Below are 14,766 nucleotides of genomic sequence, written 5' to 3'. Positions count from 1 at the left end.
CTTAGATGAGATAACTGAAGCTTTGAAAGCAAGGGAGGTTGAAATACTCTCCCATAAAAAGTCCCATGCTGAGGGGCTGGTTGTGAAGGGTAAAGGGAACAAGAAGGGGAAATTTAAAAATAAATGGAAGGGAAACAATAATGTATCCCAACCTAACCAGAATACACAAGGTAATAAAAATAAGGAGCAGCCAAAAGGTAAACTTACCTGCTGGTTGTGTCATAAAGAGGGGCATATCAAGAAGAATTGCCCTGAAAATAATAAGGGAGCTGCAAAGGCAGCAACCAAAACTGAGTATGCAAATTTACTTAGTGGGTGTGAGGGTGCTGAAGTCCTTATGGTGTCTAATAAGGGCTTTGAGGCTGAATGGGTTATGGATTCAGGTTGCACTTTTCACATGACTCCTAGGAAGGAGTGGCTTGCTGGTTTAAGGTTCCAAAAGGGTGGAAAGGTCCTTATGGGGAATGACCAGGTCTGTCAAATAGAAGGGATTGGGGCTGTCAAGTTTCTAATGGCTGATGGCAGCCATAAAATCCTCAAAGAAGTGAGGTATGTCCCTGACTTGAGGAGAAATTTAATTTCTCTAGGTATGCTTGACTCAAGTGGGCTGTTATTCAAGAGTGAGCAAGGTTCACTCACTGTTCTTAAGGGTAATGAAATTTTAATGGAAGGAAGGTTGATTAATGGCCTGTATATATTACAGGGCCATGCTATTTCATCCGAAAGCTGTATAACAGCAGCCAAGGATGATGAATCTGTTCTCTGGCATAAGAGAATGGGTCATATTAGAAACCAGGGTCTGTCTGAGTTATGTAAACAGGGTATTTTAAGTCCTAAGAAAGTAACTTGTGTTGACTTTTGTGAAAATTGTATTTTAGGGAAAACACACAAGTTACCTTTTCCTAGTTCTTCAAATTTTTCTAAATCAGTCCTTGATTACTTACACTCTGATTTGTGGGGATCACCTAATGTTCCCCCTTCTCTCTCTGGTTGCCATTACTTCCTTTCGGTTGTGGATTCATACTCTAGAAGAGTATGGACCATGTTCTTAAAGCAAAAGGATCAAGCCTTTGATAGCTTCAAGAACTGGAAGACCCTTGTAAAGAATGAGACTGATAAGAAAGTCAAGGTCCTAAGGACTGATAATGGGCTTGAGTTTTGCAATAATCAATTTTTTGATTTTTGCAATGAGCATGGTATTATGAGGCACAGAACTTGTGCTGAAACACCCCAACAAAATGGGGTGGCTGAAAGGATGAATAGAACCATCCTAAATAAGGTCAGATGTATGCTGGCTGAATCTGGTCTCCCTAAATCTTTTTGGGCTGAGGCTGTTTCCACAGCATGTTACCTTATAAATAGGAGCCCATCCACTGTTATAGGTCTTAAAACCCCTATGGAGCTTTGGTCTAGTAAGCCACCAAGTCTAAGACACTTAAAACCATTTGGTTGTCTTGCATACATGCATGTAAAACAAGATAAGTTGAGTCCTAGAGCTGTTAAATCAGTCTTTGTTGGTTATCCTTCAGGTGTTAAGGGATATAAGCTATGGCTCATAGCTGAAAAGAAATGTGTCATAAGTAGAGATGTGATTTTCGAAGAAAACACATTCTATAAAGACATATCCAAACTTAGTGACAAAGAGCATCCTCCTAGGACTATTGAGTTGGAGGTGGAGCTGCCCAACAACACTGGGCAGCAACCTGATGTGGCTGAAAATGAACAACAGCACACTGTTGCTGAAGTTCAAGATGATGGGAATGACATTCCCATTGAGGAGCATGATGTGGAAGTGGATATAGATAATCTAGAGGATTATTTGCTATCTAGAGATAGGACTAGGAGGAATATAAGACCTCCAAGTCGTTTTGCACATGCAGATGTCATAGCATTTGCACTTCAAGTTGGAGATGTGCTGGAGTTTAATGAACCCAGCTCATACCAAGAGGCTATGAGGCTAGATTCTAAAATTCATTGGCTAAAAGCCATGAAGGAAGAGATGGAGTCTCTTGAGAAAAATAAGACTTGGGTTTTGGTGGAGCATGCAAAGAACAAGAAGGTGATTGGATGCAAATGGATTTTAAAAGGAAGCCAGAAATCCCAGGTGTTGAAGCTGCCAGGTTTAAGGCAAGGGTTGTTGCTAAGGGTTTTTCACAAGTTGAGGGGGTTGACTACAATGAAATTTTTTCCCCTGTTGTGAAACATGTTTCTATTAGGCCCATTCTTTCAGTTGTTGCAATTCATGATTTAGAATTGGAACAATTGGATGTCAAGACTGCCTTCTTGCATGGCAGCTTTGAAGAGCTCATATTCATGGAACAACCCGAAGGATTTATAAAAAAAAGGGGCTGAGAACAAAGTGTGCCTTTTGAAAAGGTCCCTTTATGGGTTAAAACAAGCCCCTAGGCAGTGGTATAAGAGGTTTGATGATTTTGTTTTGTCCAAAGGCTTTAATAAGAGTAGTTTTGATCATTGTGTGTACTTTAAACAATTGCATGATGACTGTTTTATCTACTTGCTGATTTATGTTGATGACATGTTAATTGCATCTAAGGACATAAATGAAATTAATAATCTGAAATCATTGTTGAAAAAGGAATTTGAGATGAAATTTCTTGGTCCAGCCAAAAGGATACTTGGCATGGACATTACAAGGACTAGAGATGAGAGGAAATTGACTCTCTCTCAATCTGAGTATGTGAAAAAGGTCTTAAAGACCTTTGACATGTACCTGGCCAAACCTGTAAGTGTTCCCCTTGCTGGTCACTTCAGGTTGAAGGCTGTAGATGGTGAGTTAGCCTCGGATGAGGCTTCTCTTATGTGCAATATTCCATATTCTAATGTTGTTGGATGCCTAATGTATGCCATGATAGGTTCTAGGCTTGATAGTGCATATGGTGTTAGTGTAGTAAGTAGATACATGAGTAAACCATCTAAGGAACACTGGAATGCTGTGAAGTGGTTGCTTAGATACCTTAGTGGCTCTGTTGATTGCTGCATTCATTATACTGCTGAAAACTCAGTTAATTGTGATATTACTGGTTATTGTGATTCTGACTATGCTGCTGATCTTGATAAAAGAAGGTCTCTAACTGGTTTTGTTTTTTGTGTGGGTGGAAATGTGGTGAGCTGGAAGGCAAGCTTGCAACACATTGTGGCACTCTCCACTACTGAAGCAGAGTATGTGGCTCTCCCAGAAGCTGTCAAGGAGGCAATGTGGCTACATGGAATTGTCTCTGAGTTGGGTCTAGGTAAGGACCCTCCTAAGGTATTCTCTGATTCTCAATCTGCCATACACTTGTCCAAAAATGGTGCATACCATGAAAGGACTAAGCATATAGATGTTAGGTTGCATTTCATAAGGGAAATTATTAGTAATGGTCAGGTTAGTGTGAATAAAATAGCAACTGAAATTAATCCTGCATATTTTGACTAAGACTATTCCTCTTAGTAAATTTAGGGAGGCTCTAAATTTGCTAAAAATAAAACCTCCCTAAATTGCATGCATAGCATAAGCCTTGGGTTAAACGCCAGAAAAACTCTGGTGTGCACTTTATTCTGTTGTATGTTTAGTAAATAGGTGGAGATTTGTTGTGGATATTTCCTAAACTTGCAGCTATCGATATACTGATGTCATTTGCTCCATATCTGTTTGTCCATTTTGTTTGTGGGCTGAAGCTTATGTTTTATTAGTGAGGCCCAATAAGTATTACTCTTATATGTTAGTTATCTGTAACCTAAGTCAATACGCTGCGTTTTTACTGCTGTGATAACAAAACTAAAAATGAGTGGCCTTAAAATACGTGGTCGAATTCTGTTTAATGGATAAGCTTTCAGATTGTTTTTTCCTCTCTCTGGTTCATTTGGGTTCTTTGAGAGAAAAGGAGACTTAGGGTTTGTTGAACATTTTGAGAGGGTTTTTGAGTGAGAAATACTGAGAATCTCACCTCAGTTGTTTGGAGAGATTTGTTCCTTGTGGTGAGGCGCATCCTTTAATCGGTTTATTTCTGGAAGATACGGTTATCAGAAATTGAAGATGATTCAAGATGGTGAGCTCGTGGACTGATGCAGAGCTGGTGAAACCGTGTAGCTGAGGTGCTGGTGTTATTGGTGCTTGCTTGAGAACGGTGTTATCTTGTCTTTATTTCTTTTTCTGATATTTTTCGTTTCTTGAGATAATTCATTTGTAATTGTGGTGCTCTTCTCCAGATCTGATATTTCTCTGTAATTGTGAGTAGGTGCTGATTTACATGTTTAGTATATGCTGTGTTAACTGCTGGTATATGTAAATTGCTGAACATATTTGTACATATTACTATTCTGAATATTAGTGCATGCTAGAGGGCGTTTGACCCTCACTGGCCAACTTGGATGTAGGAAATTCTTTTACAAAGAATTTCTGAACCAAGTATAAATTCTGGTATTGTTCTTTATGTTTTCTCTTTCTGCTAGTTGGTTTTCTGGGGTGATTCTTGGTAGCTCTATACCAAGAATTGTAACACATTGGTATTGATCCTACATAGTTCAAATAGTCTCTCTAGAAATAGTCTCTCTAACTTATGTTTAAAAGGTTAACTTTGAGAATGTCGACCTGACCTTTTTTTAAAGCCTACCGGCTTTTGTTTGTACCCACTTCATTTGTTGGCCATATATTGCGTTACCATAGTGTTCCATCGTGTGTCAAATACCTATATCTAGCTTATACTTTTTTTTTTTTCCTCTCACCCTTGAACACGTGACAGATTTTATTTATTTTTGTTATCTATCAAGCAGAACATGGACGGAAGTAACAAATTGATGATGTAATTAAGCGAATTGAAACTACGGGGAAATAACTAATAAGACTTCAAAGTTGAAGAAGGTAGCTACATTATCAAGTAATATAGTACAGCTTTCTATGTCTGCCTCTATTACATGGCCTCTAGTCTAATTATTCTAGTAAAGAATGTGTTTACTTGGCCGAAATAAAGACCTACAAAAGTAGGCAGAGTAGACAATGTCTGACCATAATGGAAATAGGAGAAATGTGAATGAAGTGATTGGTACAAATGCAAGTACAGAAATGAAATTTGGTACCCATTTTAAACCATGGTAATATGTTATGAAAAATGCACTGCTAAATGCCATCATCATGCTTGCAATGGAGATGAACAGTGTTATTAGTCCACATATTAGCTTCAAGGGCAGTGACTTGAAAAAATCATCCTCTGCATAGCGCGAGATAATAAGGATAGACAAGAAAATTAGGATTGACATTGAAGATGATATCAGTGCAGTCGCATCAGATATTGCAAATATTAAGAATGCTGACTTTGTCAAATAGTTGGGAGTGCCAGTTTTATCATTAGCACCACCAGGTATGCTGAATGCAGCAGTGAACACTCCGGTAGCAATGAGTGTTGAAACAACCATACAAGAATTAGCTGTGCTCTTCATCCATGACTCTGCTTTATTCAGTAATCCTTCATGCTCTTCAGTGAATAATTCTCTAGGAGTTTTGCCATTACAATTTCTCTTCTCTATGTAAGAAGGTTGCATGATTTTCTTCACCTCCTATAATATCAAAGGTGTGTGATTTCATGTTTACATAAAAGCTAGTCATAACAATGTGAAATGGTACCTAGAGTGGTGGAGCCACGGAGGGGTTGAACGATCGCTCCCCTCGAGTTCATATAAACCTTTATCTTAGATCCCATTCAGAATTAAGAGAAACGTGGTGTAGTATAAGTTTAGAATTCGCGGGTTGGCTTTGCACTAGTCTTTTACTAGACCCGGGCAAACACTGTAATGCCAGCGTCATTACCTCAGACACTTCTACTCTATTAGAGTAGCATTAATTTGTTAGGATCCTGATTGTAACTATCACGGTTTGTTACCTTGTATATTAAAATAGATTAGCTTGATTTATGCTTTCTGTTCCTTAGTTTTAGCTGATTTCCTGATGTAAATAGATTAGCTTGATTTATGCTTTCTGTTCCTTAAGTTTAGCTGATTTCCTTGATTTATGCTTTCTGTTCCTTAAGTTTAGCTGATTTCCTGATGTAACCAATTGTAAATCTTGGTCTATATAATAGACCCAATTTGATATATCATCAAGCTGCGAATGACAGCAACTTCTGTTATGGTATCAAGAGCTTGACGATCAACAAGCCTTCATTTTTTTTTTTTTTTCATCATGACTTCCGCACCTAAAACCTTCAAGGTTTCTGATTCTAAGTCACCCTTTTACCTGCACCCATCCGACAATCCTGGTGCTGTTCTCACCACGGTCATCCTCCGTGGACAATCCAATTATGAAAATTGGGCTGCTCATACTTCTCTGCCTTCGGTTCCTTCTGAGCCGTCATCAGCATCCATCTCCATGGCAGATTTTACACCAGAAGTTCTACAACATCTCATGTCCTTGGCTGTCTCTTCTGCCCCTCCAGTTGATAAACTTACGGGTAAGATTTTACACCCATCTTGGATCATCGACAGTGGTGCATCCCAACACATGACGGGCACACTCTCCTATCTATCCAATGTGCATTCTATTTCTCCTTGTTCTGTGGGACTGCCGAATGGAGTTCATGATATTGCTACGCAATGTGGCAGCATTACTTTGGGCTCTTCTCTTCATCTCTCCAATGTTCTTTATGTCCCTTCGTTGGCTTGTAATTTGATTTCTGTATCTCAGCTTCTGCGCCAGTCTTGCTTGGCATTGTTTGTTAATTCTGTTTGTTTGATACAGGACCTAAAGCAGAAGAGGACGATTGGAACGGGTGTTGAACGAGAAGGGGTGTATATATTGTGTGCATCATCAGCTTCTGCTCATGTTGCCAGTACGTCAGATTCTGCAGCACTATGGCATCGTCGTCTAGGACATCCATCTTCCCGTTATTTATCTTTGTTACCTTTTATTTCCAATGCAAACAATTTGGCTCCTTGTGACGTTTGTTGTAAAGCCAAACAACCACGAAGTCCTTTTCCTATTAATAATAAACGTTGTTTACATCCTTTTGATTTACTTCACTGTGATATATGGGGGCCATATCATATGGCATCTACAACTGGTGCCCGCTATTTTTTAACTGTAGTCGATGATTTTAGTAGACATGTTTGGATTTTTTTGATGCGCAATAAAACTGAAACTTCCACATGTTTACTTCGGTTTCTCCACTTGGTTCGCACCCAATATGATGCATCTGTTAAGCGAATTCAGAGTGATAATGGGACTGAATTTTTGTCATCTGTAGTCCAAGAGGCTCTCTCATCCTACGGTATTCATCATCAATTATCATGCACTTACACCCCACAGCAAAATGGACGCGTTGAACGTCGTCATCGTCACATCCTCAACGTGGCTCGTGCTTTGCGTTTTGATGGTCACTTACCTATATCTCTTTGGGGAGAATGCATCTTGACCGCTGCTCACCTCATCAACAGGACACCGACTCCACTCCTTGGTGGTCAGTGTCCCTATGAAGTTTTGCATGGCACTCCACCAAAGTATGATCACTTACGGGTCTTTGGGAGTTTATGTTACACTACTGTTTTACCCAAACCACATGACAAGTTCGCTCCTCGCTCCCGTAAGTGTGTGTTTGTTGGCTACCCTTTCAACAAAAAAGGATGGAAGGTCATGGATATCTCCACTCATGAAATATTTGTTTCTCGTGATGTTTTATTTCATGAAACTATTTTTCCATTGGCTGCAACTTCATCTGCACCTTCTGTCCATGTACCGTCACCACAAGCTGTCTTCACCGATTATGATGTGGCACCTGTTACTGCTATTGATACTCCCACAGCGGAGCTTGATGACAGGGGGAGTTCATCCTCCCCAGTTCCGGGTTCTATTACTTCATCCACGGATGTCCCTGGTTCACCGGTTCCGTTGACAGAACCCAACACTGCATCTGTGGCAGATATTCGTGAACAGCGTGCCAGACGTCCCCCATCTCATTTAAAGGATTATGTATGCAACACAATGACTACACCCTTTCCTCGTCTCTCCACTTCTCCAATCGACTCAGGTATTCAATATTCCATTGATCATTATGTTTCTAATGCATTATTTTCTTCGCACCATCAGATTTTTCTTGCCGCCGTGGATAGTAACCTGGAACCCAAATCATTTAAAGAGGCTATGCAATATCCTCATTGGCAGAAAGCCATGCAAGCCGAAATTGATGCATTGGAAGCCAATCATACTTGGCAAATTCAACCTCTCCCTTCTGGTAAGAAAGCTATTCCATGTAAGTGGGTGTACCGCATCAAGTACAATTCTGATGGAACCATTGAACGCTATAAAGCGCGTCTGGTTATTGCTGGGAACAATCAGATCGAAGGAGAAGATTACACTGAGACTTTTGCACCGGTGGCTAAAATGACAAGTGTGCGTACATTTTTATCTGTAGCTGTAGCTCGAAAATGGAGCATTTTTCAGCTGGATGTTCAAAATGCCTTTCTCCATGGCGATTTGGATGAAGAAGTCTTTATGCGTTTTCCTCCCGGTTTCTCCCAAACCAAGTCTGGTCACGCCTGTAAGCTTCAACGTTCACTTTATGGTCTCAAGCAATCCCCACGAAATTGGTTTGCTAAGCTTCGTAGTTCTCTCCTCAGTTTCGGCTTTGTTCAGTCTCGTGCTGATTATACGTTGTTCACTTACTCGACTGGTTCCCATTATGTTGCTATACTTGTCTATGTAGATGATATTTTGTTGGCAGGTAGTGATCCTTCTCTCTGTGACCGTGTCAAAGCTCATTTACAAACCTGGTTTAAAATCAAAGATCTTGGTCCCCTCAAGTATTTTCTTGGCATTGAATTTGCTCGAAGCAAGACCGGTTTGTTTCTTACTCAACGCAAATTTGCTTTGGATATTCTTAAGGAATGTGGACTTCAAAGTTGTAAACCGGTTGCTTATCCTATGGATCCCAATCACAAGCTTGCTCTTGCTGAAGGACCTCCGTTTGATGATCCTAAACGTTATAGACGTATTGTTGGCCGTCTTGTATATCTCACGATTACACGACCAGAACTTAGTTATGCAGTTCACACACTTTCTCAGTTTTTGCAGCATCCTATGCAGATACATTACGATGCGGCTATTCGTGTTCTTCGGTACATTAAGTCCAATCCTGGCCAAGGACTCTTTCTTCGATCTGACAGTGATCTTCTTCTTCGTGCCTATTGTGATTCGGATTGGGCTAGTTGTCCCTTGACTCGAAAATCAGTCACTGGTTATTTTGTTACTCTTGGACATTCTCCTATTTCTTGGAAAACCAAGAAGCAAAACACAATATCCCGCTCCTCTGCTGAAGCTGAATACCGTGCCATGGCAGCTGCGACTTCTGAGCTTATTTGGTTAAAGTCTTTTCTCAGCTCTCTTGATATTCCTCATGCAGCCCCTATGCAACTGTTTTGTGACAGTCAGTCTGCTATTCATATTGCTTCTAATCCAGTGTTCCATGAGCGTACCAAGCATATCGAGTTAGATTGCCATTTTGTTCGGGACTATCTTCTCAGCAAGACTATTTCTACTCAACATATCCCCACTAGTTCTCAACCCGCAGATATTATGACCAAAGCACTTGGATCCAAACAATTCGATTTTTTGACTTCCAAGTTGGGCATCTCCTCCCTCCATGCTCCACCTTGAGGGGGAGTATTAGAGTAGCATTAATTTGTTAGGATCCTGATTGTAACTATCACGGTTTGTTACCTTGTATATTAAAATAGATTAGCTTGATTTATGCTTTCTGTTCCTTAGTTTTAGCTGATTTCCTGATGTAAATAGATTAGCTTGATTTATGCTTTCTGTTCCTTAAGTTTAGCTGATTTCCTTGATTTATGCTTTCTGTTCCTTAAGTTTAGCTGATTTCCTGATGTAACCAATTGTAAATCTTGGTCTATATAATAGACCCAATTTGATATATCATCAAGCTGCGAATGACAGCAACTTCTGTTATACTCTTTGAGTTAGTTTTTGGGATGGTGCATCTCAAGGTTCTTATCACTATCACTGGCTGATTTTTTTTTTCAAGAATTGATGCATGGGCTAAAAAAATTTTCTTGCTGGCTTTCATTCTTATCATTCTTCATGTACCAAGAAAAAATCTAAAAGAGTGTTTCATATCTGGCTATGTATTACCTACTATTGTAATACCCTGCCTAAGTTGCTTCCAATTCATCCCCTCTCATAAAATTTCCTGGCTCCACTATTGTGCCTTGAATTTTAAACATAAATTAAAGAAAGATATATGAGCTATGGATGTTAAGGAGAGATACCTCATACCATCTTAACTCATGCATCATCTGAAAAGCTGCTCCTGAAACTAGGTTAAGTTGGCTTGGTGGTGCTAATTTTGCAGCACAATGAAGTAAATTGTTTAGATCTTCATCCTCAAATGTTGCTACAAAATTCCTGATTGAACTTGTCTCGTGTATTAGATTAAATATGTCAGCATGGCGATGCAAAACCGCAATGTGAATGATGCTTCGATTTTTGGTATCCACTTCCCATGTGAGATCAGGGTAAGATCTAACAAGCTCAGCTAACATCTCAAAATTTCCAACTTCTGCAGCAATTAATATTACTTGAGATGGTTCACTTATGATTTTTTTCATTTGTGTCTCTGTGCAATCAAGAGAAAGAAGTGCTCCCCAGAGACACCTAACAAGTTGGAGGGCCAGAGTTGGATTCTTACCTATATATCACAAATAATTTGAGAAGTTGGTAATTTATATGATTATAAACTAGTGACCATGAAATCAATAACCTGATTCGAACTATCAAGAATATGAAGAATATATTCCCTTGTTCTATATGCTCTAATAAATATAAAATGTTGTGTCCTCAATTTGTCTGAAATATATAGGACTAATATGTAAAAAGACACAGATGATCCCAACAGCTTCAACAACAATGATTACGGAGACTTAACTTACTTGAGTTCATGAGCTGATTTTGATACCTTCGACCTTGACGATTAAAAGCTGAAGGCTTTCGAGCCAAAACATGAAAGCCCGTCTCATTGTTCTCATTCCTAGCCAATGCTAGAATTGGATTGGTTTGTAACATTTTTAAAGCCAAATCTGCAAAATTTCCAAACGAGTTGCTAGATTTGGAAATGTTGATACCAGCGTAATAGTAGTAATTGCCTGCCTATATGCATCAAATTATCAATTTATAATTTTTGTTGTTCTTAGTCAAATGTTAACCATTAATTTTCTTATGTTGTAGAAAATAATTTTATCTTCTACATATATATAAAAAATATGTAGGACTCATGTGGAGTCATGTGAGGAGAAGAGAGAAAAAAAAAATGGGCTCACACACTTTTATGTATATATAGAAGATAAAATTATCTCTTACAAATTAGAAACATAAATCCCTTTATTTAGTTATGTAATTCTTAAGAAATTTGAGATGTAAAGACACAAAAGTAATACGCAATTATTTTTCTGCCCATGTGCTAGGTTTCGCCTTCTTACATGTGGTAAGAATCCCAACAACTCAAACTATTAAGTGAATGACATTTTAATGATTTTATTATATGTCTCTAATAAACCTTATTACAGAAGAACTCTTTACACAAATCTATTTTTATTTTTTGTTATACCTTGTGTTAACTGATATCATAATAAGCAATTATCTCATCTAATAACTCAAGTTGTTAGGTAAAGGCCACCTTAATATATAGTTTTATATCATAAGTCTCTAACATAAGGTAAAATCAATAATTTTATATTATATTTTTGCAACATTTTTCTCATTAATATACTAAATGAGGGTTTCAACATTGCAAATCTCAATATTCACGTGCTATAAGAACGAGGGTATCAGGGGCAATATATACATACCATATATACCAGTGTTGATACAAAGGAAGAACAATAAACTCCAATCTCCATCGTTGAATATGTGGACGGTTAAAGGGTACAGATACATTGCCATTTCCCTTTGTCCTTGTAAAGCAGCCATGTGAAGTGGGGTTACTCCTTCTCCACCCCTGATAGTTGGCAACCTCCTATTTTTTCTTACCATAGCTTCAGCAATTCTTACATTTCCAACAGCAGCAGCAAAGCAGAAAGCAGTGTTGCCTTTGTAGTCTTGTATTTCCAAGTCATCTTCATTCAGCAGTTTCACAAGCTCCTCTATGAAGTACAAATGATTTGCTTCTGCTGCAACATGAAGTAGTGTTGCCCATCCCTTTGAGATTGCAGCATTAACCAACCTGCTATCTGCAACTAATATGGTTCTAGCTTCTTTCCAATCCCCTTTAATTGCAAGGTTGTAGAGAGGAACGCATTTGTTGAGGTAATCCCCTAATTACATGAAGTAAGCAAAGGTAAATAAAAATAGTTTACAGCTTCTGATTTAAAATTAAGAGAAAGATTATATTTACAAATATTTTGTTAATTTACAAAAGAAAAAATGCTTCTGCAGTTACTGTATATAAGTTATTTGTATTCATTCTCAAAACGACGTTATTTTGGTATTGAAATCTTAAAAAATTATAAATATAAAGACTATTATAACCTTGAAATAAATTAAAATTACAAAAACACCATGATTTTCGCCCAAAACGACGTCGTATTGGGCTTACTGCATATAACTTATCTGCAGTAACTGTAACTGCAGAAAAAGCGAACCTATTTACAAATTCAACTATGTATTCTTGGGAATAGACTCGGCTAGGAATGTATTCTCGAAAATATATAGTTGAGTTTATAAGAGTTTATAAATAAAAAGTTTGTAAATATAACTTACCTTAAAATTAATATTAAAAGAAAAAAAAATGGAAAAATCCCTGATAAATTAAAGCCAGTTGAGAGAGTGAAATAGATTTTGTAAGGTAGTTTTTCGATCTAGTCTGTTTGATTAAATTTTTTGTTAAAAATATAAAACCATTTTAGTGTCCATCTATAAGGTTAAGCTTGGTTGTAAAGTGTGATTATTCAAATTTCAAATGACAATTTTTTTAATTTTTTTTAATATTTGACGTATGATTATGTCAATACTAGTTATAGTGCTGAAACTTACCGTAATTATAAATTGTGATTTAATTCCCTTAATTATAAAAAATCAGCATAAAAGTAAAATTTATGACTTCGTATCCCCCTCCCCTCCAAAAATAAAAAAATTGCGACCATAAACTTTGTCAAAAGAGTCTTAATTAAATGAAATATCAAATATTTTATTAGTTTTCACCAAAAAACCAGAACTTATTATAAACTAATTGTTTTATTAATATTTCTATTGTCTCAATCTTACCATCCAATAATCACTTTTATTGTTTGCAAATGTTTTTTTCTACAATAAGCGGTTATTCGATGCCCCGGATTAAAAAATAAATAAGACATCAAAATAAAATACATCCTATATTTTTAGCATCTATATCCTATTCATTGAAGAATGAAAGTTTTTACATGAGTTTTGTTCTTCTTTTTTCTTTTGACTTATACAGTGAGGATATTTCAAGTTAATTTTCGTCCTTATTACATCTGTTTTTTTTTTTTATACCTTTTTTGGGGGTTAATTTTTAGTGCGCCCTTCACATTAGTTGGGGTATTTACGAGAATTAATGTTCTTGCGTGTTAGCATTAGTTAAAACTTGATTAGTAAAACAACGAGCACACCTAACTAATGTGCCACCTCTATATATTTTTTATGGGAAAAACATATATCCTTTTAAAGGATATAACCTTATATCATTTTAGATCGTAATCGTTGATTTTCGTATATCAACGGTTATAATCTATTGGGTCAAACTTAATAGGCCAAATTTATTATTAATTAAATATTAATTTTAATCCAATAAATTATAACCGTTGATGGACGGAAATCACGGTTAAAATCTAGAATGATATAAGTTTATATTATTTAAAATGACAGATGTTATTCCCATTTTTTATTTATTATTTACTGGCAGTGTTTGCCTCGTGATAATGCAGATTAGCAAGTATGTGCAGCTAGCGTATCATAAGCACAGTTAATTATTCTTATTCATAAAGACATATATATTTAAAAATATAAATCAATAATCCCAATAAGAATGATGGCCAAATTACCAATGAAGTAATTGGATTAATATTCTATTATGATTGGTTGGTAATATGTCCTGTTACGTTGATCATGAACTAGGCCTTTTCAGGCTTCAGCTGTGAAAGTGTGATATTTGTGTGCTTTGCATATGTGTAAATGATTATGTGAATGCAACAAAGATGGAGAGGAAAGAAAGTACTTGTATTCTGTACTAGATCACACGAAGGACTTCTGAATTGAACTGAGGCAACTTTATGGATGACTATCTCTAGTTCTTCTGGATTTGTTGTATTTCGAACTGCCATAGCCATTTGCCTGTAAATAATACATTTCATGGAAACTAATTTTGATTACGAAATTCCATGTGAAAAATAATTGAAAAAAACTAATCCAACTAATAAATTCCTTTATAGTTTATTACAAGCACAAGACCTGGTCTTAAATTTTGTTTCACCTATCTTATTCCAAAATTTATATAAATAAAAAAAATTCATTGAAAATTTAAAGGTTTTCATCTGTCAAATTATTGAAGAAAAAAATAATAAACAGGGATACATAATTGATGCTTTTGAATAAATAAATTAGTTACTTCTAAGAACATAAATAAAATGATAAGATTATAAAGGAATATATTTGAGAATGAAATTTATATTGATATTTATTTAAGAGAAGACAAAAGGAATTCATTAAAGGTAATTTACTCACGTAAGAAGAAAATAAGTAGAAAAGTAAATCAA

At 36.7% G+C, this 14,766-nt stretch overlaps 1 protein-coding gene and 1 pseudogene across 1 annotated transcript; both read right to left on the bottom strand.

Moving 5' to 3' along the window:
• Positions 1–4,935: 4,935 nt before the first annotated feature.
• On the bottom strand, positions 4,936–10,504 carry LOC133316149 (uncharacterized; annotated as a pseudogene).
• Positions 10,505–10,730: 226 nt separating this feature from the next.
• On the bottom strand, positions 10,731–14,340 carry LOC133316152 (uncharacterized). The gene is made up of 4 exons (XM_061517873.1): positions 14,229–14,340; positions 11,845–12,309; positions 10,930–11,076; positions 10,731–10,846 (listed from the first exon to the last, which is right to left on the bottom strand). The coding sequence occupies exons 1-4, from the start codon at positions 14,338–14,340 to the stop codon at positions 10,731–10,733; spliced, it is 840 nt and encodes a 279-aa protein (XP_061373857.1).
• Between the last annotated feature and the right edge of the window lie 426 nt (positions 14,341–14,766).

The sequence above is a fragment of the Gastrolobium bilobum genome, unplaced genomic scaffold, assembly GCF_033153095.1.
Source record: "Gastrolobium bilobum isolate Gb01-03AN ecotype WA unplaced genomic scaffold, APGP_CSIRO_Gbil_v1 utg3177, whole genome shotgun sequence".
Taxonomy (NCBI): domain Eukaryota; kingdom Viridiplantae; phylum Streptophyta; class Magnoliopsida; order Fabales; family Fabaceae; genus Gastrolobium; species Gastrolobium bilobum.
The sequence above is the reverse complement of the archived record's forward strand: the minus strand, read 5'-3'. Positions and strand labels throughout refer to the sequence as shown.